General features: G+C 38.6%; 1 protein-coding gene across 1 annotated transcript; it reads left to right on the forward strand.

The window, feature by feature from the left end:
* On the forward strand, nucleotides 1–16,867 carry pde9al (phosphodiesterase 9A like). The gene is given in 20 exon segments (XM_036560890.1): nucleotides 1–25; nucleotides 760–958; nucleotides 7,236–7,313; nucleotides 7,416–7,446; nucleotides 7,448–7,460; nucleotides 7,610–7,664; nucleotides 7,775–7,845; nucleotides 7,980–8,067; nucleotides 8,229–8,310; nucleotides 8,398–8,472; nucleotides 8,590–8,676; nucleotides 10,287–10,391; nucleotides 10,504–10,586; nucleotides 11,786–11,942; nucleotides 13,170–13,283; nucleotides 13,478–13,582; nucleotides 13,667–13,795; nucleotides 14,762–14,857; nucleotides 15,155–15,232; nucleotides 15,928–16,867. Coding segments are annotated over 18 exon segments (1,437 nt in total). The 5' UTR covers nucleotides 1–25; nucleotides 760–941; the 3' UTR covers nucleotides 15,206–15,232; nucleotides 15,928–16,867.
* The last annotated feature ends 5,798 nt before the right edge of the window (nucleotides 16,868–22,665 follow it).

Here is a 22,665-nt window from a genome sequence, read left to right on the forward strand (position 1 = left end):
ATACAGCACAGCTCATACAGTTCAGGTGAGTGAATATGGATATTTGCTTAAAATCTATTCAGAATTATTTTTAGTGATGTAGAACATATATTTCAGTATTGTGTAGAATAGTGGTGAATTCTGTGTGTGAATTACTTGATAGATAATGAAATTAATGGTGAATTTGTCAGTATGAATTTGTCAGTGAGGCAAGGCAAGTTTATTTATATGGCCCTTTCATATGCTTCAGTCATTCAGAATGCTTTTCAAATGAGAGAATACAAAAATAATTCAAATTAAAATTTAGAAAGATGTATGTAAATAGAAATTACAGCTTAAAACCAGAAAATTGATTAGTATGCGAGGGATTCATATACTAAGCACTCAAGTGTACATGCAAAAGTCATATACCAAAAGTCATAATAAAATGAAATGATTTTACATAAATAAAATAAACTCATTTTTATTCTATAGTTTAAATACTGGGGTGCTTCTACAAGGAAAGGAATATCAATTGAATGACATTGCTCCACACATATGCACATACATCAGCAGCATTTACCTCATAATCATCCTTCATTCAGTTATATATCAATGAAGATGTATCTGGTGACAGCAGACCACTTTACACTGATGGAGAAATTAATATACCAGAACCGACAATGAGACGTTAATCTCAGAAAGTTTTCAACCTGGACTTTATACAGTGACTCTTGTGTGATCTGGTTCATTATTTTGTGAATGTAACTGATCTTCATCTGCTCATCTCGCCATGGCCAGACAATCTCCAGTGAGTTCTTCTGTGGTTTCTTGGTGGACTTTGGATTTGGTCTTGGAAAAAGCCTCCTCCAGAGTAAGAGAAGTTCTCTCTCACTTTCTCCTGTCAGCTCACTGAGGCAGCACTGTCAGCATGGGCTCAGGCTCCTCATCCTACGCCCCCAGAACCATCTACCTGGACGTGGATGGCAAAGTGCAGAAGGTGGGTGGTGTGTTTTTCTGTGTGTTGTGGCTGTAAAGCTCAAAGACAAAATCAGGAGAAGAGCATGATCTTAACAGCTCATAAAGAATTACCTGGCCATCTCCAACACTTCTCCAACTTATGAACTTCCTAGGAACTTTTTTAATGAACGTGGACAAAAGCAGACGTCAGAAAGAACGTTTAACCTATTAAACATTAAGGATTCCTCGCTGTCATACCTTACATATTAGCTTCATATCAGGCAGTAGTTACTGAATGACAAAACTTTAAGGAGCTAACAACTGATACTGATTATTAAACTGACTTTTTAGAAGGCTGTATCTTGCCACAGTGTTGTGTTTAATCTTTGTCTGGAAGGTAAAATTGAAGAGACAGTTTGATCTCCTGATGTTCTGCTCATGTCTGTGGGTTTTGAGCCTGTATATGTCATTAATGAAAGGAGGGCATTAACTGGTTTTGTAGCACCACAGCAAAACTTGGCCTAAAGGATGAGTAAAAGGAGCATGAACTGATCTTTCCAATAAATATTGCTGTCACAACAAAACCTAGAAAGTACAATGAAAACTTTACAGGAGAAGGACTGCTTATCTTCTTCCCTTCCTCATGAAATTTTCACACAGTGTAGCTGAGCAGCTGGAGGTTTCAAATTCTGTTAAAAAACAAAAACAAAAACAAAAAACAGAAATGGAGAGGTAAATTGAGATGTAAATCATTAACGTTATCATGGACATCGCTAACCAGTATTAAGTGTTGCTAACAATGCGTTTGCAGGGCAATTCCATGAATTTTCAAAAATTAATTTAATAGGCTTATTCATTCACTGGGAGTGGTTTGATGTAAATGGTTTATTGTACAGAAACATACTGACTCTGATTTCTTCACAGTGGTGCTGACTGGAACCAGGGGTCACGATATCTACAATGCAAAATTTTATTTATTGTCAAAAACGACCTGTGAACCTACATGTCTTCTGAGTGTTTATATATAATGGTGATCATGGTAAAAATAATGGTAAATCTGAAAAATATGTTTTTTTTTTTTGTGGGTAGTATTATACTTTACACGACTCTCCATGTACCACTCTAGGATAAATAGATTTTAACAAATAAGTTTTAGACCAAAAACCTTTTCAAAATATTATCATAAAACCACGTTTCGGGCATCAATTAATGTTTTTAACTGTTTTGCGTAACAACTTCCTGTGAAGGAGCTTTCAAAGGCATTAAATGCTTCAGATGTCTGCTTCCTGTCACCACCACTGTGAACAGTTCTGACTCAGCAAGTTTCTCACACCAAATTATTCTGAATGACTTTGTTTACGTCTGAACAAAATGTGAGTGAAAATCGCTGCCATAGTCAGACTGTGCTCTCTCTGCATCATGGTAAAAAGTAATGTTTTCTTTAATTCAGCAATTTAATATGTGAATTTCGAATGCACTGAAAATCACCTTTCTGATATATAGGTCACCGAGCACATGCTCCTTTGGGAAAAAAACAGTGAAGGGCATATGCAGGAATAGCAGTGAGCTGAGATTAAAAATAAAGCTGACGATGGCCTGTCCCACAGGTGTCAGTGGCATAATAGGTTGCAGTGACACCTGCTACTAGCATGCTCAGTTTGTGCCTCCATTGATTCTCAGGTGCATTTCCCAAAGGAAAGGACTGAAAAGCAGTAAGTGACTGTGGTGATTTACACTACTGTAGTATTCCATATGGAGGTCACACTCTAGCCGTCACGCGCTGACTGTGGGAAATGTTAGCAAAATGTTCCATTAAATGAACAGCCTAATAAACATGAAGACCAGCACAGGACAAATATGCATAGTGTGTAATGCATTCATTTATACTAATGCATCTTAGTGTACATGCAACAGTCATACACTCAATATTATCACTATTTCAACATTTAAGCTATCATATTGAAAACTCTCTAGCTGCCCTTTACATTGTGTGAACATTTGATTATGAATGGACAAATGGAAAAGATCCAGAATCACTTGTATCTTAATGTTGCCCCTTCAGAGATATGAGGTTCTGTTATGTCAGTGATGACATACAGTACTTGTGCCTGTATGATTGTGAAACACAAACAACCAGAGCCAAGTGTGTGCTGGAGGTGACATGTGTCCACTCTAAAATAAATGTGTCGGAGCTGAGTGAGCTGTCTCCTACACCTGCACACTATTATCCCACGCTCCAGCCAACCAAGAGAGACACTAATGAAACCAAAATAGCCTATTTATCTTCGGGAATCATTATCATTATCATAACAGCGTTTCAGACCATTTCATTTACACATTGTTCTATATTAGAATTATGAATGTCTGACATATGTCATATTTGCTTTTTATATATTTGCAAAAGTTTGAAGTTCCATGGTCAAATTGCATTATTTTTGCAAAAAATGAAAGTAACATTTTACATGTGCTGTAACTTTTGCACAGGCAACATTTTATGTTATTTTTTTAAAATATGTTAGGTTCAGTAAAAAAAACAATAGTGCATTAAAATGTGCAGAAATGTGAAGTCTATTGAGGATGTATTCACTTTTTTTTTACATTTCGAAAATCAATGAAACATGTAATTTGATCAGGGCACCCAAACTTTTGTATGTAACTGTATAACTGCATTATTTAGTTATTTGATAAATTACATTTACATTCAGTTCACATTCTGTATCGACAGGCTTGAATCTGTGTTTCAGACTTTTTTCCTTTTGTTTTAATGTCAAACAATGACAGAAATGGACAGGATTCTTTTCTTTCTGCAAAGCAAGACTGTACATGACAATGTACATCATCAAATTCCTAGCATAATGATCTCCTACTTACAAATGCAAACACAGTATTGATTAAACGTTTTGACAGAATTATTTTCCACTTCTTTCAGTGAGTATGAAAAAAATAAAATAACGTAACGTTATAACGTAATTATATGTTTTCGGCAGTAACAAATTCTACACTCTTAAAAATGATGGTTCTGTAAGAGTTGTTTAGTAAAGAAAATTGTTCTATATAGAACCATGAACACTCAGGGAACCCTTTGCATGATTAAAGAGTTCTTTGCATCTTTAAAGAGTTCTTCAAACCGATGGAGAATGTGCTGTTGACAATTCTATGTAGAACCTTTGTGAAAGGGGTTGTTTTAATCACCAAAAAGGGCTCTTTTATTGTTTTGATGTGAAGCTATGTAACGATAGAAGAACCCTATTTGATGCAGTATATAATCCTTTTCAAAAACATTCTATATAGAACCATATAAAAATACATTTTTCATCTATCTGACCCTTTCATAATGCAGAAGAACTCTTTAATCATGCAAAGGGTTCTTTGAGTGTTCATTGTTCTATATAGAACAATTTTCTTAACCAAAGAACCTTTGAAGAACCATCTTTTTATGGTGTGTAAAGATTGTTAGTCTAGAATGTTTCTGGCAAATGTGTGTGTATTTTATGAGGTTCTAACACAGCCATATAAAGACAGACAGAGGTTGAACTGTCTTTTTTATTTGTAGGTTTTGTTCAGTCGTCACTGCAGTCCATGTGACATTAAAGAACTGCTGTGTTCCTCTTCCAATATCCCGAGGTTAGTTGCTTGCATTAATATTCCCACCAAACACTCCAACATCTGTTGTTATTCTAAGACAGTGGCTTCCAAACTGTTTACAGTCCTGTACTGCCTTAGTTATTAATTCTCCTGCTGCGTACCCCCTCTCACTCCTTACACGTGCATACACGTGTGCATATTGCCATGATGTGCAAGACATTTAGTCTTGTAAAATCAATCCTCCATCAAGACAAGACACATGACATCAGCAGTACTGAATAATACAGACTAAATAAACAATGTTAGGGACGTTGTTAGGCCTGTATCATAGGTGTGGTTCATGCTGGTGTGCTGGTCAACACACAGGGCTTCAGTAGAGGAGTGAACTATATTTGTAATCACAAAGGCAGCAGCACAGGTAGTGGTCAATACGAGGCCATATGCATGTGTGAGAAAGCCTGGGGCTTTTCACAGATTACATCACAGGTTCCACACATCACAGCATCATCACAACATTAACTAGTTAGCATTTAAAAGTGGTAAAAACATATAACTTGAATCCTAACTTGAATGCTATGCTCAAATCGCTGCAGTCTAAAGACTAAAAACTCAGTACAACCATGAACTAAACAGTGAAATGACTCCAAAACACAACTAACAAGGATCATACATGCCTTTACAACAGTTAGCAATAGATACTCACTTTCTTCATGCATGCAGCAGCAGATAATAAACAAAAGAATGAACTCTACATTTCTCCTGAATGTGCAATACACTGAACAAACCAGAGTGCAACACCTGCTTCTCTAACACAGCCTTATTATAACAAAAATAATAAATCAAGAGCAAAAAACCTCACGATCACAGCACCCATACCATGTGCTGGATTTTACAAATATGGCACAGACATATGGAATACTACAGACATCATTCATGCATATAGGTCCTGTGTAAAAGTAGGCAATGGCCAAAAATCTTTTCGTTAAAGTTAGTATTCAAGAGTACGCTCACAGATTTCAGGGAGGATGTCTTGCTCAGATATTGGTGAGTAGAGTGCAGAGCTGGAAAAGCTGTTAGTGTTGTCCGTATTGTGAAAGTAATTGTGAATTGTGCAGCCAGATAATGGAAATGAAGATTAAGTGCAAATGTTAGATTTTTTTGACAGACCCCCAGTGTCATTTGGCATACCACTGAGGATACGAGTACCACAGTTAGAGAAACACCGTTTTAAGATGTAGACTGTCCACTTTGTTATAAACACCTACCTTGCACTTCCACTGCCTGGTCACTTTATGAGGTCCACCTACATTATAGGTCACTATATATATATATATATTTGAGCGCAGCAGATGTCCTTTACATTGTCTGAAAATTTCTTAATGATTGGACCAATAGAAATTCTCCAAAATTGCTGCACATAAAAGCTCTTTACATTAACTTCCACTGAAGGAAAAGAATGTTACTGTGAAGTTTCCATTTTGGAGAGACTTGTTTTTCTTTGGACAGTGACAATATACAAAATCATCATTTATAGGGGACTTTTCCAATGGGAGATGTCTGTCCTAAACCCTGTCCCCTAGACTTTAAATCATACTTACATTGTTATCTATGTTTTTTAAGATATTTTTGATTTTAAAGCGAAGTTGAAAAATTTAAATGTATCATGAATTTAATTATTGAAAAAAAAAGGTCGTAAAAAAATACTGTCCCATGTTTTTATGTCAGTCTCAAAACACTGAAATATAGGCGGAGTCTTATTTTAAGCATGCCTTGCGTTTTAGAGCATTTTAGAGCACTAAAGTAAGAGACCGTGTCCCTGTCCCTCATGGCCACATGGTGAGCGGTTAGATCCCATTGTTTTGAAGTAAATGTGTCCCAAAGTGAAAATCAGTGTGTAACATGAAGAATTTTCAGTATTTTCTGCAATTAAATAAACCTTTTTGTATTTTGATGAGAAATATTATGATTTTATGTGCATACAGTCATTCAAAGCTGTGTTTGCCAGTCATGTACTGGCTAGTGTTTTAGACTTAGGCTCAAATGTATCTAAATTTGTCACTGCCGAAACATTTGGTAAAGTTTCAGTAGTGTTATGATTGTTTCGAAAGTGACAAAATGGAAGATTCAATCATTTATTTTTTATAAATAAACAAAATGAAGGTATAGGGTCACTCAGAGCAAAAGGATTTTAGTCTAAAGTCCAAGTCAAAAGTTAAAAGTCTGAAACGTGTTTTGAACCTTGACTTTGAACTAGTTTGGTAGAATGACTCATATAAGTGTATAATTACACACTGTAGCCCATCTGTTGTCAGCCACGATTTCTCAGTCACCTGCTGCTGGCTGTTGAGCAGATATGATTTGGGTGGTGTATCATTCTCAGCACAGCAATGACACTGACCTGGTAGTATTGCCATACTAATGCGAGTGATCAAGCACATTTCTGTTGCCTGGAGTTTTTACATATCAGAGTGGTCTGCATCCCAAAAATTCCCATCTATGAGCGGTTCTGTGGTCAGAAACCAACCACTAATGAAGGGAAAGAGGATGGTTAACACAAAGTATTAGGCTACAGTCTCTAACTGTAAACCAGCAAGCTATAAGATTGGTGTTTCTAATAAAGTGGCCGGTGTACAGCTCAGTGTTTGTAAAGAAATATGAACTGTGCTCCAGCCTTTGGTGGCAAAAGCCCAGTAAATGTCTAAAACGATCTGTATCCTATCTTTCTTCCACAGAAACACAGCTGTTATGCTGTTGGACCCTGAGGGAGCCCTGGTGTCCATTGATCCTACCATGCCCACCAACTCTCCCAAGTACCTCCATTACTGAGTTGCTACATTACCTTTATGTCTATTTATTGCATTTGCATTGCAATCACTGTATTAATTTTATGTTATATCATTTCCCCTTTACAGTTCTCTCTACAAAGTCGTTCCTCTGTCCCACCGGTCAGCTGGGAGGTAACACAGAACACTTCCAATTTTCCAATGATGTTACAGCTCTCTTTTAACCTTTACTGTTGACATTTATGGCCCAGGGTGACTGTTCCCTCACTGGAGGCGAGTTTAGCCCCGGCCGTGATTTACAGCCTGTTTGCTTCCCTCCACAGAGAAGGAAGACATGTTTCAGAACGTGTTATCGCAGGTGGCGGAGCAGTTCAGCAGGTAACTTCTTTGTTTGTTTTCCCATAGAGAGTATTCCAGAGCGCTCGCTTTTTCAGCACCGATGCACTGACTATAGGCTGCTTGTCTGAAAAAGGCTTTCTTCTTTCTAGGGCCTTCAGGATCAATGAACTGAAGACCGAAGTGACCAACAGGCTGGCTATGCTGGAGAAGAGAGTCGAGTGTAAGGATTCTGAGCATATTTAATATTTGAGTGTATATGTGCTGAAATCTTGGTGTCATTAACGTCAGTGATGTTACTTTCCTATAATAGTTGCCTTGCTATTCAAGTATTGTGCTGTTGCGTTTTACTCCCAGTGGAGGGCCTCAAGGTTGTGGAGATTGAGAAGTGCAAGAACGACCTGAAGAAGCTGAGAGATGAGATGACCTCCAGAGGAGGAGGAAGGTAAGCGGTTTAAGGCTGGTCATAACGGCTTCTAGCCTTCATTCTAATCAATCCACCCGTGACGGACAGTCTGATAACTCAGTCATTTCTGCTAAGTCAACTGTGTCTTCTCTAAGACAGCGAAATTCAAATGTACATTATCTCTACCATCTCCTTTTCAGAGTGAACTGCCCATGTAAGTACAACTTCTCGGACGATGGAAAGAAACTAACTCCGAGACGCGACGTTCCCAGCTATCCAAAGGTGCTTTTGCTTTCAACACAATGTTTTTGAATGAATCACAAGTGCTGGAAGAAGCAAAGTCATCACACCTATTTTTTATCTCCTCAGTACACGCTCTCTCAGGAGACGATTGAGGCTCTGAAGAAACCTACCTTTGATGTCTGGCACTGGGAGCACAATGAAGTGAGTCTGCCTCAAAGGAATGTAAATATTTAGACTTGTGATGATTTCTGGGTTAGTATGCACTATGTTTGCCATGCATTGGTGCCCAGCAATTTGTGATCCTTCTGTTTGCTTTAGATGCTCAGCTGCTTGGAGTACATGTACCATGACTTAGGGCTGGTGAAGGAGTTCACCATGAACCCCATTACTCTCAAGCGCTGGCTGGTAAGAGTATAATTTTAACCCCTAGAATTATTACTCAGTACTTGCTAAGACTTATTTGATTACTACTATAACACTCACGCATAGAGTCAAAAGTTTGAACACCCCCAGGGTCAAATTACATGTCTTGTTGATTTTTCTAAGTGAAAATAAATTAACAAATGCTCTATGATAAAAAAAACGTAATTATGTCAATTGTCTGCAAATTTTGCTGCACAGTTTCTATGTGCTTGCTAGATTTAAAATACAGGAAAAAACTAAAACATGAAATATAAAATGTGCCATAACTTTTACACAGCCCACATTTATGTTTTATTTTTTTCCCAATATGTTAACAAATGTACAGTAATGTTTCTCTGTGTGATGTGTGACTCATTTACACTTAGAAAATCAACAAAACGTCATTTGACCGGGGTGCACAAACTTTTGCAGTTATGAGGGTGAGAAACTGAAATGTGGGCCCATCACATCACAGGCCCTTAGGGTTTCAGATTATGTTCACAGGTGTTTCTTCCTCAACAGCTAACACATATTTACATGCAGTCCGATGGCGGTCCGAAGTGGACCGAAGCAATCAAAATGCTGTGAGGATTTGATTGATGTTCAGCCACAAGACCATTAGTGAGGTCAAGTACTGATGCTGGATGATTAGTTCTGCTTCTCCAGTTCATCCCAGGTGTATAGGATGGAGCTCCATCACTGCAGAGAACATAGTTCCAGTGCTCCACAGCCCAAATCAGGGGGGCTTTATATTCCTCTAATGCTTTTCTATGCAGATTATGAAAGCTGTGTGCGCACAATTGAACAGCTGTGTCAGCAGTGGATGCACCTCAAAATGGCTGAATTTGCTAATTAGAAGGGGTGTCTGGATACTTTTGGACATACAGAAGGGCTCAAAAGTCTGAGACCAAAAATGTGGGCTTTTTTCATTTAAACTTGGAAATAAACAACAGACATTTTAGAATTTTGAAAAATGTAATGCAAATTTGTGACACTGACCATGTTGAGGCCTTTATACAAATTTATGATTTTTTTTAGTCTTATCTTTTCCACCGAGCTCCTGTGCAGACAACTCTTAGCAGAATTTGAGCTGCTCCTCAGAGGCTTTAGCTGAAGCATGGGAAGTCCATGCCAGCTTGAGTTCACTTATCATTATTAAAGTTATATAAAGTTATACTTATTAAAGCAAAAGAAGGACATATTAAATGCTATCAAATTCTGATCAAATGTTAAAAATTCAAATTGTTATGCTGGTAATAGAATTTGTAATGAAAATCTTTTAGACAAGAGTGCAAAATAAGAACATTTTCACTAATGGTCTCAGACTTTTAGAGCCTACTGTATGCTGTATCTAAGCAAGGTAGAGTTAGAACAAGGTAGAACTCTTTACTCTGTTGTTTTGGTTACATTGCCATACTGCGTGAGATGCTTGCATTTTTATATCAGCACAAAAAATCGTTCTGGGCAGAGCTTTTTCCATGCATAAAACACCTAGTGTGAACACAGCCCTAACCTTGAGGAAGAAAAGGTGTTTTTCTTTTCCTGTGGTTGGATTTATGGGTATAAATTTACAAGGTCTTGTACAAACCCTATGATTATTGTATTTTCTTTAGCTTGCTATTCAGGAGAATTACCGTAGCAACCCCTTCCACAACTTCCGCCATTGTTTCTGTGTGAGTCAGATGATGTATGGCATGATCCACCTCTGCAACCTTCAGGTGAGAACTCATGCTTATGTAATGCAGTGATAGCGGGCCTGTAACAGAGACACTCACTCACAGTGTGTCAGGGGAGCGTGTTTATGTGTGTGTGGATGTTTTTGGTCCACAGGAAAAGCTCACGCTGACAGACTTGGGCATTTTAATGACTGCTGCAGTATGTCATGACTTGGACCACCCTGGATACAATAACACGTAAGAATCACTCAATGTGTTGCAAACTCACAAATCTGACAGTGACTGTAACCAGCCAGACTGTAAAGAGACAGCACCGTGCAAAGTCAGAGACCACTCTTCCTAATCTTCAGAGGAAATTACATATAAGGTAATTCACTTGCATAAGGGAAAAATCAAAGCCTAATAAGTGAAAAAAGAAGAGTTCAAATGATCAAAAAATTTAGAGAAAATGGGACTCCCAACAATCATATAAGACCTGGTAGTCCCCACTTAAAGCTTTCATCTATGAGAGAAAATCAAGCTCCACTCTTGTTTCAGATCTGAGAAACCCCACAGGTGCTTCTGTCCATCCTTCCACTGTGAGAGGACAACTTAAGTCTGTGTAGCTGTCAAGAAGCCATTACTGAGAAAAGGAAAATTCAATTCAAACAAAAAAGCTGCTGATGTTCTCAGAACAATGGAGTCCAGACCTCAACATCACTTCAATGTGTCTGGGATTTATTGGGCACTGAGAAGCAGAAAATACAACCAACTTCTAACTGAACTTTAGAGGTGTAGAAAAATATCCCTGCAGATTTCTTTGAAAAACTGAGAGTAAGTCTCACAAAAAAATGGACACTGTAATAAAGGCAAAGTGTGGACACACTAAATACTGAAATTTTCATTTTTTTAGAAATTGTATTTAGTTGTTGAGGATTCTGTGGGGTTTTTTCTCTTTCTTTGGGCGCCCCTGGAAAAGTTACGTTTTGTAGATTTTCTAAGTGAAATTACGTTACACATTCTCTACAGAGAAAACACTTCTGCACATTTTAACACACAGTTACTGTTTATTTACTGAATTTAACATATTGTGGAAAAAATCATTAAAAATTCCAATATGTTAAAGTTGGCAAGTAACTAGAAATTATATGGTTAAATTTTCAGAACAATGTCATATTTTAGTGTGTTTTCTGTAGAGGATGTTCACTTATTTTCACTTAGAAAATCAACAAAACATGTAGTTTGACCAGGGACATTCAAATGTTTGCACACAACTGTAAACGTTTTCTGCTTTCTTCTCTGACACTAACAATGAATAACTTCCACTTAAAGGCAATTTTGACTTAAATAAATGAATGGTGCTTTCTGAGTTTTGCACAGAACTATATTCATCACTATAATTAATGAATTAAATAAGCCAAGTCAGTGGATCATACTCTGTGTTACTTCTTTTCCAGGTACCAGATAAATGCCCGCACTGAGCTTGCAGTGCGCTATAATGACATCTCTCCTCTGGAGAACCATCACTGTGCTGTGGCCTTCCAAATCCTCGCTTTGCCCGAGTGCAATATCTTTGCCAATGTGGATTCTGAAACTTTTAAACAGATCCGCCAGGTCAGTCTACATTAGTTTGTTTTGCTCCTGGTGCTCCTACAGAATTTTATTATTTTTCTAGTTCTCTGTTTCTGGCAGCAATATGTCACAATTTTGACTTGATATCTTGGAACAATTACTTATTTTTGACAAAGTTTAACTTACTGTGTCAAAATTATGACTTATTTTCTCAAATTTTGAGAGAATTTTGTGAGACCTGGCTTGTGACTGGCTAAATCCATTCCACTGAATTCCAAACTGAATATTAAAAATGAGGTTTAAATCTTCCCACTAAGAGATAGTATTGTTTACCCTATCATTGTCTTTAATTATGGATAATGTTACTGTAAATTGAGGAAAATGAGTTGGTTGCCCTGAGGCAACATCATGCAATAGAGGGTTAATGTCTCGAAATAACAACTTATTTTCCTACAATTTGATTTGTATCTCAAAATAATGACTTATTATCCCAGAATAATGTTTCAACTTAATAATACAAAATCTCAAGATGCTAAGTATATATCTCAAGAAAAGACATGATTATTTTGAGATACTTAGTAAAAATATGAGAAGAATAAGTGATTATTTTGAGATATTGAGTCAATGTTTTTGACATACTGCTGCTGGAAACAGAGAAGGAGATATACAATAGTGAATTTTTCTCCACAAGACCCTTCAAAAGGGGGTTCTTTAAGGGTTCTTTAGTAAAGGCAATGTATATATATATGGAACCGTGAACACTCAAAGAACCATTTAAATGTTTCAATGGATCTTGTCTATGATGGAAAACCTGAAAATGAACCTTTTATATAAGAACCTTTTTGAAAAGGGGTTCAATACAGCACCAAAAAGGGTTCCATTATTGTTACACATCACAGAACTTTCTTTGGTACTACATTTGGTACCTATTTACCTTAAAAGTATCTTGTGGGAAATGATTTCCATATATCCTCATATCTACATTCAGATGCTGCTGAAGGCCTTGATTAACAAAATTTTAAACTTCTAAATCATCCAAAACTGGCCAGTGTAATGGACGGTTATCAACAAAGAACCTTGAAGGCTTTTCACATCTAATGCTTCACTTCATGGTATTTCGACATAACTGTAATTTTTTTGAGTGAATTAAAATTAATCACGCTTGCTTCCATACTTCTGGTCAATAGAGTTGAATAGAGGGGCTATTATTGGAGTTAAGAAGAAGCAGAAGATCTATTCATGTTTTTTAATGTAACTCTTCACATGCAGGCAATCATCACGCTGATTTTGGCCACTGACATGGCCAGACATGGGGAGATCCTGGACTCCTTCAAGCACAAAGTGGACAACTTTGACTTCACCAATGAGGAGCATGTAACTTGTGTATGTACTCAGCACCTCAGGGCATATATTAGTGTTGCAAATGTAACATGGTGTGATTAGAGCCCATTTGGCCTTTCGGTCAGTGTGGAGCAGGTACCCAGTGTGCCTGCGCTCACTGACTGAGGAAAAATGCAGATCTGTTGACCCAGTCCATGAAAGCCTTCTTTGTGTCTCCCCCTGATGTGGGTTTGCAGCTGAAGATGGTCCTGATCAAGTGCTGTGACATTTCTAATGAGGTCAGGCCCACGGAAGTGGCCGAGCCATGGGTAGACTGTCTGCTGGAGGAGTACTTCATGCAGGTCAGTGCAGTCTGCTCTCATGCACCTGCAGTGGTTTTATATTTGAGTCAATGTTGGTAAATTAACCTGTGTGTTTCTGCTCAGAGTGACAGAGAGAAGTCTGAGGGTCTGCCTGTCGCTCCATTTATGGACAGAGACAAAGTGACCAAGCCCACCGCTCAGATTGGCTTCATTAAATTCGTCCTCATTCCCATGTTTGAAACAGTCATGAAGGTATGGACCAGTGTCTTACTGCAAGCGAGTTAAAAGATAATTTCATCAGTTTTTCAACATTTCTTCAGATGTAAGATGTTAAGATGTAACTAAATCATTCAGAGTGGTTTGATTAGCTGTTAATGTACCACGATGGGATGGGAACCAGACATCCAAATTGTTTAATTCTTCTAAAAGGTACTTTATAGAAAGCTGTTACACCAAATGGTTATGAATACATTACCTGATAAGACATTGTTTTATGATTATGAGTTTTGATATAAGGTGTTCGGCCTAAAATGTGTGAAGAGATACATGCAGGGTTATAAGGCAAAATAGTCCCCAAAAGAAACTTATTTATTCAGATTAACCACTATTTTACCATTATGGTTATCATCATTACATATAATAAAATATAAAGACATGTAGATTCACTGGCTGTTTGGATAGTAAATAAAATGCCTATATTTGCATTGTAGACATCACAACCGCCGGTTCCTATCACCACCATCGTAAAAAAATCAGTAGTCAGGGTCAGTAAGTTTTAGTAGAAAGCAGCATTTCATATCAAACCTCATTTTTACATCTCAACCATTAAATTATGCAGAAATTCATTGTTTAGCAGCCAGTTTAACTGATATTTTGCATCTAAATCAGAATGATGTTAGCCAGGGGTAGAACTGACTGAATGGTAACTATTATTTTTTTCATTAGTTTAATAGTTAATAGTTTTTGTTTGGTACTACTGTTTTGCTGATTCATTGTGTCTGTTTTAATGTGCTAGCTAACTTAGCCAACCTCTATGATGTGTATTTTATATCAACTCTGTCTTGAGTTGTTTTAGTATTACGTTATTGCCGTGTTGCCATATTGCCCATTCCTAATGTTAGCATGAAAAACCTTAATTTACAATCTGCCTACCAGTAGTGATGGTGTGGTTTCTCCTGTGGTCATAAGCATATGTTGTATGTGTGTGTATTTGTCCAGCTTTTCCCGCAGATTGAGGAAATCATGGTGCAGCCTCTGCGCGACTCACGGGATCACTATGAAGAGCTCAAGCAGATTGATGATGCCATGACCGAGGTAGACTCTCCTCTGCTACCTTCATTCATAGCCATTAGCCATCCTTTTAGTACACTATGCTCACTGTGGCCTATGGTCCAGTATCGAATCACTACTTCTATGAGCATTTCCTCTCTTGTAATAAGGCGAAAACTCTTAAACAAGGGTTTTGTAACATTAGCTCCACATATTTCACGTCAGCTTTGTTTATGAGGCCATGGATTTGTGACTGGTCCTCTCTAGAAAGTACAATTTAGCATCCAGGTGCCATGTTGCTCATTCCGTGCTAACATAAAGGTGTGTCTTTTGTTCAATGAGGCACAGAAGAAAAAAACAGAAAATATGTCATTAGGAGGGAAGAAGAAATAAGTTTTGCGGCAAGCTGAGTGCTACCGTGTAAGTAGAGGCTCACTGGCTGTAGTGTGCTGAGTGCCTTTTGCTTCACCCCTAGCCTAGCTCTCAAGAAGAACTCAACATATGCTTAGCATATTTGCTGTAGACTAACCACCTAACTTCACTTTGTGACGGCATAATGTTTTGAATATGTCCAGAAACCACAGAATAAAACAGTCTAAAGAATAAAGCAGAACTTTGTTTACAGACACTGATCTAGACAAGCCATAGTCTTGGTAATCTTATTGCCGATTTTTATCAACACCTTGCTCAAAGCCTTGCTAACCTTCTTGTTAAAAGTTGAAAGGTTACTAAATGGTTTTCGGTTATAGGGGAAAAAAACAATTTTCGCACATCTCATTTACAAAACTGTTTCTGTTGAGAAGCTTTCCTTAAAAGGTTCTTTAGGGAACTAAAAGTGATTCCTCTATACCATTGCTCCAAAGAACCCTTTCTGCCACCTTTATGTTTAAAGGTGCTGCTGTCACAAAGTGAAGAATCTGACTTTTATATTCATTAATGCATTTACTCTTTCCTCTGTTTGCTGTGAACTAGCAGGATTCACTTGTTTGCTGTAGTTTCACTAACAGGTGAACAGTCACCAAGCATGCTTGCTTTTCCTTAGGATTGCCTGTGGGAGAGTCTTTTGCAGAGCTGAAAGATGGTTTCATTGATACTGGCTCTTATTTTTGTCCCAGGGATCTTGCTTTCTGACCCGTTTCCGCAGCGGGAACAACGCTCCGGTCTGAGCTTTTACTAAGAAGGTCCACTGTGAAGTCAAAGTGGTGTTGAAGATGGCTGCTCCATCTGTTGAATCCAAAGAGGCATCTGAAGTGCTCAGGCTTTTGGAACCGGGACAGGGATCCTCCACATAGCTGCAAGCTGGTAGACTGCTAGACAATAGATTGGTCTGATCATCTCTGTTTGTTGTTTCTTCTATGTGGCCTCTTTGGGAATTGTGGGCATACACGCCAGCATGGGTTTTTTCTTCTCTTCTTTTTGTTTGTGCTGTTCTCAGAATTTTGGCATTTGCATGTCCTGCATGAGGAAGTATGTTAGTTAGAGTGTACGGTTAATATTTATTATGTACTATGTAGCCATTGAAGATTACTGTTACCACTGAGGCCAGATGGAAGATAGAAGATAAGGCTTTACAGCTTCATGTACACCTTTTAAAAAATAGCAAAAGCATTTCAAAATGCTTCTTGATCACTATGAAAAGTGTGATTGCTTTCCCAATTTTATCTCACAGACATCTTGGCACCTGTAAAACAATCAATTCAGTGTTGGATAGATTTCAGTAGTGAACACCCAGTTGCTATAAAACATGGGGAAGTGTACTGACACTTGACAAATATGTCTGGACTCCAGCCACTGTTGCCTTCTGTATTTTAACTTTATTTCAATGTTGACCACAGCACAAAGTCAATTGAAGTGTGTTATGAATGATTGATGAGTTTATGAAAAAAATCACTAAAAAGGCATTTATTTTCTCATTTGATACAGGTGTCTGACATGTGCAGTTTATTTTTCTTCTACAATTCTTTTACAAGAATTTTAATGATGTAATCTCATACTTGTCATTATGTTTAACATTCCTCCCTACTAGGACCTTCTCAGCACTGTCACTGACTTTTTTGAAAACTGATTTACTGTTTACTTTTGTCACTTTGATTTCTTTTCAAATGATTCCTCAGGGTAGCGCAATAAATCTCAAAAATGAGTTCTTCCTCCAGGTTCTGCCCGAGTAAGGCTGTGGTTTTGTTCATGCATTCACCGAGGAAGGCTCTCCACCAGGAGGCTACATGTGCTAGCTGCAGGGCTTGAACTTCATTTTTTATAGCACAGTCTTATGACCAATTTCAAATATTCCCTACTTCAACCTACCTGATCCACATCATCAGCTATTTATGAAGCTCTTCATGGGTTGGATGAGGTCTGTTGAGATGCATTCTTAAAAATAAAAGTTCCATGGCTGGGAGTCATAGAGCATAACTGGCCTTGGTCTCTCTCTCTGAATGGGTAGGACTGGAAAAAACATTCTGATTGGACAATATTCTGTTGGGCGGTTTAAGAATTTAACACTTTGGTGTCCAACCAAAACTTCACAATGAAACAAAAGTATTACTACAACATTTCATTCAAATCCAATTTCACAAAAGTCAGGACAGTAGATAAAATGTGAAGATAAAAAAATAAAAACGGATCAGTTATCAACTTCATTGTTTTTTTGTTTTTTTTTGTTAATATATGCTCATTCTGAAATAGATGTCTGCTGCATGTCCCAAAAAAGTTGGAACAGGGGCAATTTAACACTGGAAACACTACAAAATGCTCAAAAAACATCTTAAACTGGTGATGCAATTATGCTTGGATACAAAAGGAGCAGCCAGGAAAGGTCTGGTCCTTTATGAGCAAGGATGGGTCAAGGCTCGCCACTTTGCCAAAAAATGCATCAGCATAAAACCCAACAGATTAATAATGTTGTTCCTCAGTGAGGGATTGCAAGCATTTTTAATATTTAACCCTCTGCTGTGCATAACATTATCAAAAGATTTGGGGTATCCAGAAAAAATCCCTGTGCATAAAGATCAAGGCCAAAAACCACAAATGAAAGCCCATTACCTTCGACCCGACAGGCATGTTTCTGTGATGATATCACCAAATGGGTTCAAGAATATTTCAAAAGCTGTTATCAATAAACATCATCTATCACTGCATCCACAAAGACAAGTTAACATTGTACCTGTCATAGTGTAAGTCATGTATCAACAGCGTCCAGAAACACTGCTGACTTGAGGTCATCTGAAATGGACTGATGCACAGTGGAAATGTGTGCTGTGGTCTGACGAGTCCACCTTTCGAATTGTTTATGGAAATAAAGGATATTATGTTCTCTGGGCCAAAGAGGAAAATCCATAGAAAATCCAAAAAACATCCAGATTGTTACCAGCCTAAAGTTCAAAAGTCAGGTTCTGTCATGGTATGAGGAGCACGCAACCTGCACATCTGCGAAAGCACCATTAACACTGAACACACTTTGGAGCCTTCTAGATGGCGTCTTTTTCAGGGACGTCCATGCTTATTTCAGCTTGACGACACCAAACCACATTCTGTATGTATTACAACAGCATGGCTGCGCAGTCAGAGAGTGCAGGTGCTAGACTTTTTCCATGGCTTTTCCTAGGCATTTTCCATGTAATACAGGTCAAAGAGTATTTACTAATCACTGCTTTCTGCTTTGATTAGCGTTTCCCATACTGTCCTAACTTTTTTTGAAACTGGGTTTGCATGATATAAAAATGTACTAAAATACAGAAATTGGGTTCTCCTCCAAACATGTTGAGCTTTTCAATGGCATTGCAGTAAAGCCATTTAGAAAGGATGCATTGACTGGCTTCATGTGCCTTTGAGGAAGTATGTGCTAGAATTCACCCTCCCAGCTTCTTAGCGTCATTTTTTTTAAATAAAAAAATAACTAATAAGGCGATTTATACAAACTTTAAGGTTCTTCACACTTCAAGGTTCTTCACCAAAAAAGTTTATTAGCAGAACCATCCATTGAAAGGTTTTTTAGGGTACCAAACATGGGTCTTCTATAGCATCATGGAAAAACCCTTTTTGGCACCTTTAACTACTGTGCTACCTTAAGAGCATGTAAGACCAGTTAGGTGCCTTGGACCAACGCTGTACACCAGGCTGAGGATGCAGCTTGTTTTGTTCCCCCAGATTTCCTGCATGTTGTCGTTCATGACGACCTCATTAAAACATTTTATGTAACTCCAGGCAGCTACTAGTTGAAACAAGACGTCCTCACCAGAACAGTGACACTCACAGGTAGCATTTAGCAAAATGAATTAGTGCCGCAATGAAAGATATTTTTCTTACTTTAACACACTGCTGGGATCTGCAACCTCAACAAAGTGGTGCCATTACTCAGTTTATGGGCGTTCTCCCTATAACTGATTATGGAAGGCCCTGCAATGACCTCACAGTCTTTTGTGTCACTTGGAGAAATGCAAACATCTCTTGAATGAACGCTTTTGATGCTATTTTTTGTTGCTGGGGTATAATTACAATCAGCCCCACCTATGGTATTAAGTTGCGTGCAAGATGCATTTACACCCACCTGAAGGAATGCTCGCATGACAAATAACAAGCACTTGAGATGAAGAGGTGATGAGAATATGAAGTATCATTTCCCTGTGTTGTGGTACAGAATGGAAAATTCAACATCCCACAGTGTGAATGCAGTGGGTAGCAGCTGTGCTTTACTGAATACATTTGATTAAGTCTTGATAATGGAAAATGACTGAACTCTAATCAAGCATAAATTAAAAATCACTTGACTGTTTCAATCAAAAATATAACAGAGGTTGATGATTTAAAAACTTTCTTTGTGAGTTCCACAGGGTGGCAATATTACTCCAGCGGCGTGTGCCAACCACACCTGCTCACATCCTGTTTAACCTCCTTTCACAGCAGCCATAAAATGCTATTTCCATCTGTTTTGGAGGAGATCCCTCAGCTGAATTATGCTTTTTTCATCAGCAATGTTAGTGGAATATGCACAATATAGACAAAAGTATTAGGACACACCTTTTTATCATTGCCCCAGGTGTATAAATTCAAGCACCTAGCCATGCAGTCTGCCTTTACAAACATTTGTGAAAGAATGGGTCATTCTAAAGATCTCACTGAATTCGAGTGTAGTACTGTAATAGGATGCCATCGTTGCAACAAGCAAGTTTGCAAAGTTTATTCCACGATCAACTGTGAGTGGTATTACTGAAAAGTGGTAGTGTTTAGGAACCACAGCAACTCAGCCATGAAGTGGCGGACCATGTAAAGTTACAGAGTAGGGTCACCGAGTGCTGAGACACATAGTGCATAAAAGTTGCCAACACTCCCAAACCTCCTATGACATTAACATCAGCACAAAAAGTGCACCGGGAGCTTCATGGCATGGGTTTCCATGGCTGAGCAGCTGCATGCAAATCTTACATCACAAGCACAATGCCAAGCATCAGATGGAGTAATGTGAAGCACGTCACCACTGGACTCTGGAGCAGTGGAAACTTATTCTGTGGAGTGACAAATCACGCTTCTCTATCTGGAGTCTGGGTTTGGCGAATGCCAGGAGAACGTTACCTGTCTGTCTGCATTGTGCCAACTGTAAAGTTTGGCGGAGGAGGGATAATGCTATGGGGTTGTTTTTCAGGGGTTGGCCTAGGAGCCTTAGTTCCAGTTAAAGGAGTCTTAATGCTTCAGCATACTAAGACATTTTGCACAACTGTATGCTTCCAACTTTGTTGGAACAGTTTGGGGAAGGGCCTTTTTCTGTTCCAGCCTGACTGAGCCCCACACAAAGCCCAATTAGTCTGAGTCTGTCTCGCACTAGGCCTAACTGTACGATGTGTGTGGGAGCTGAGCCCCCTTGTAATCTGACCCTGCTAAACTTCTGCTGCTGCTCTTATCAGGGCTTATCTGGCCACTTCCAGTGAATTTATCTCCTCCACACTTTAAACCGTGTTTGTGAGCGAAAGTGTGGAGGAGATAAATTCACTGGAATTTTAATCTTAACAGATTAGATCTGCCATGTGTCACTGTGGTTACTGTACTGCAAACAGTAGAGTCAAATTAAGACTAGGATTGGTTGAGCCTCAAAGACATGGCAATGTTTTTTTTTCTTTTATTCTTATTAGTTGCAGAATCCATCTGTCTAATTAGGGGCTTTTCCACTGATGCAGTCTCTTTGAAGAGACCTTTTATAAAAATGTACATATATATTGCTGGGTGACATGAAAACAGTATTTTACAGTGTTAAAAAATACTGTTTGTTCTCTGGAGTGCTGTGATTAATGATATTGGCAGAGTGGTTAGACTTTCCCTCCACACTCCAGCACTCGTAAACTTCAAAGCTGCCTCCGATCCTTTCCTTATTTCCTGTTCTGATACTGTCATTGTTTAAATGCTGAGAACTTCCCCAGCCTCCGTCTCCACAGAGAGAGTTTTGTTAGTGCAGGCAAGAGCTGGGGGTCAGTGTGTGGGCTGGACTGGAGCTGAGTAGCTCTGATCTCCACAACTGGGTGACTCATCACTTCAAGCCAAACACTCTTTTCTCATTTCCCTTTATGAATGACACATAGTCACCAAAATGCTTCCTTTTTTACTTTTCCAATGTACTTACATGACGAACTTGAAGAATTACTCAAGCACCTTGTGGTTTAGTATTGCCTGCTCAAATACACCCACGTCAACTCAATAAGGACTTATGAATGAGCTTATGTGTTGAGTTACATGTCTTGGGAGTGGGGTCTTCATGATTCTGGACACTCAATCAGTGGCTTGATTTTTTGCTAAATTCGGCAGACAGATAGCTGTGCTTACAATATGGTCTAAGGCAGATGTCAGTTCTGCTACAGAACCCAATCTTCTCAGTTATCACAATGAAGTGCTGCCTAGTCCCAAAACATGTCACCAACAGCATGTCTTTCCATTGTTTCTGTGTGTAGTTTGGTACATTGGTTTTGATTTACATTGGCTGTTTGTTCATAGAGCATCGGATGGATTTCTGACTCACTCCATGGCAACTTTCATTACCACTGCACAAAAATGAATCAGCTGAATCATTTGATTCATTGAAACAAACAGAATGAATCAGTTTAGTAAAATGAATTAAACTTCCCACCACGATATTTTAAACAGATTTTTTACTTCTAGGGCTGGGAACTGGGTAAACACGTTGTGCACGTCAGTGTATACTTCACGACCAGGAGCGAAACACTGCTGTAGTATATCTGATTCTTTACAAAGCCCTGCTGGTGACACCCCTTTTAAATAAAAAAAAAAAAATGTGTGGCCACGCCGTGTTGACGCGTGGGAACGCGTCAAGATCCTAATGGATGGCCATGACTCAGTAAGACTTGGAAATGAGATCATGCCTTATTAAACTGTGTTTAAGGCATAATTATCTCATTCTCACACCTTACTAAAGAAATTGTAAGGAAGGAACTTGTTCCCACGCCTTATTAAGTCGTGGCCACGCATTAGGATCTTGTTCCCACGCCTTAATAAGTCATGGCCACGCATAAGGAACTCGTTCCCACCCCTTACTAAGTTGTGGCCACACATTAGAATCTCGTTCCCATGCCTTACTAAGTCATGGCCACACATTAGGAACTCGCTCTCACGCCTTATTAAGTCGTGGCCACACATTAGGATCTCTTTCCCACACCTTACTAAGTCATGGCGATGCATTAGGATCTTGTTCCCACACCTTACTAAGTAGTGGCCACACATTTGGAATTCGTTCCCACCCCTTACTTTGTCGTGGCCACACATTAGGATGTCATTCCCTCACCCTACTAAGTTGTGGCCACAACTTAAGTATCTCGTTCCCACGCCTTACTAAGTTGTGGCCACACATTATTTTT

This window comes from Colossoma macropomum, unplaced genomic scaffold, assembly GCF_904425465.1.
Source record: "Colossoma macropomum unplaced genomic scaffold, Colossoma_macropomum, whole genome shotgun sequence".
NCBI lineage: Eukaryota > Metazoa > Chordata > Actinopteri > Characiformes > Serrasalmidae > Colossoma > Colossoma macropomum.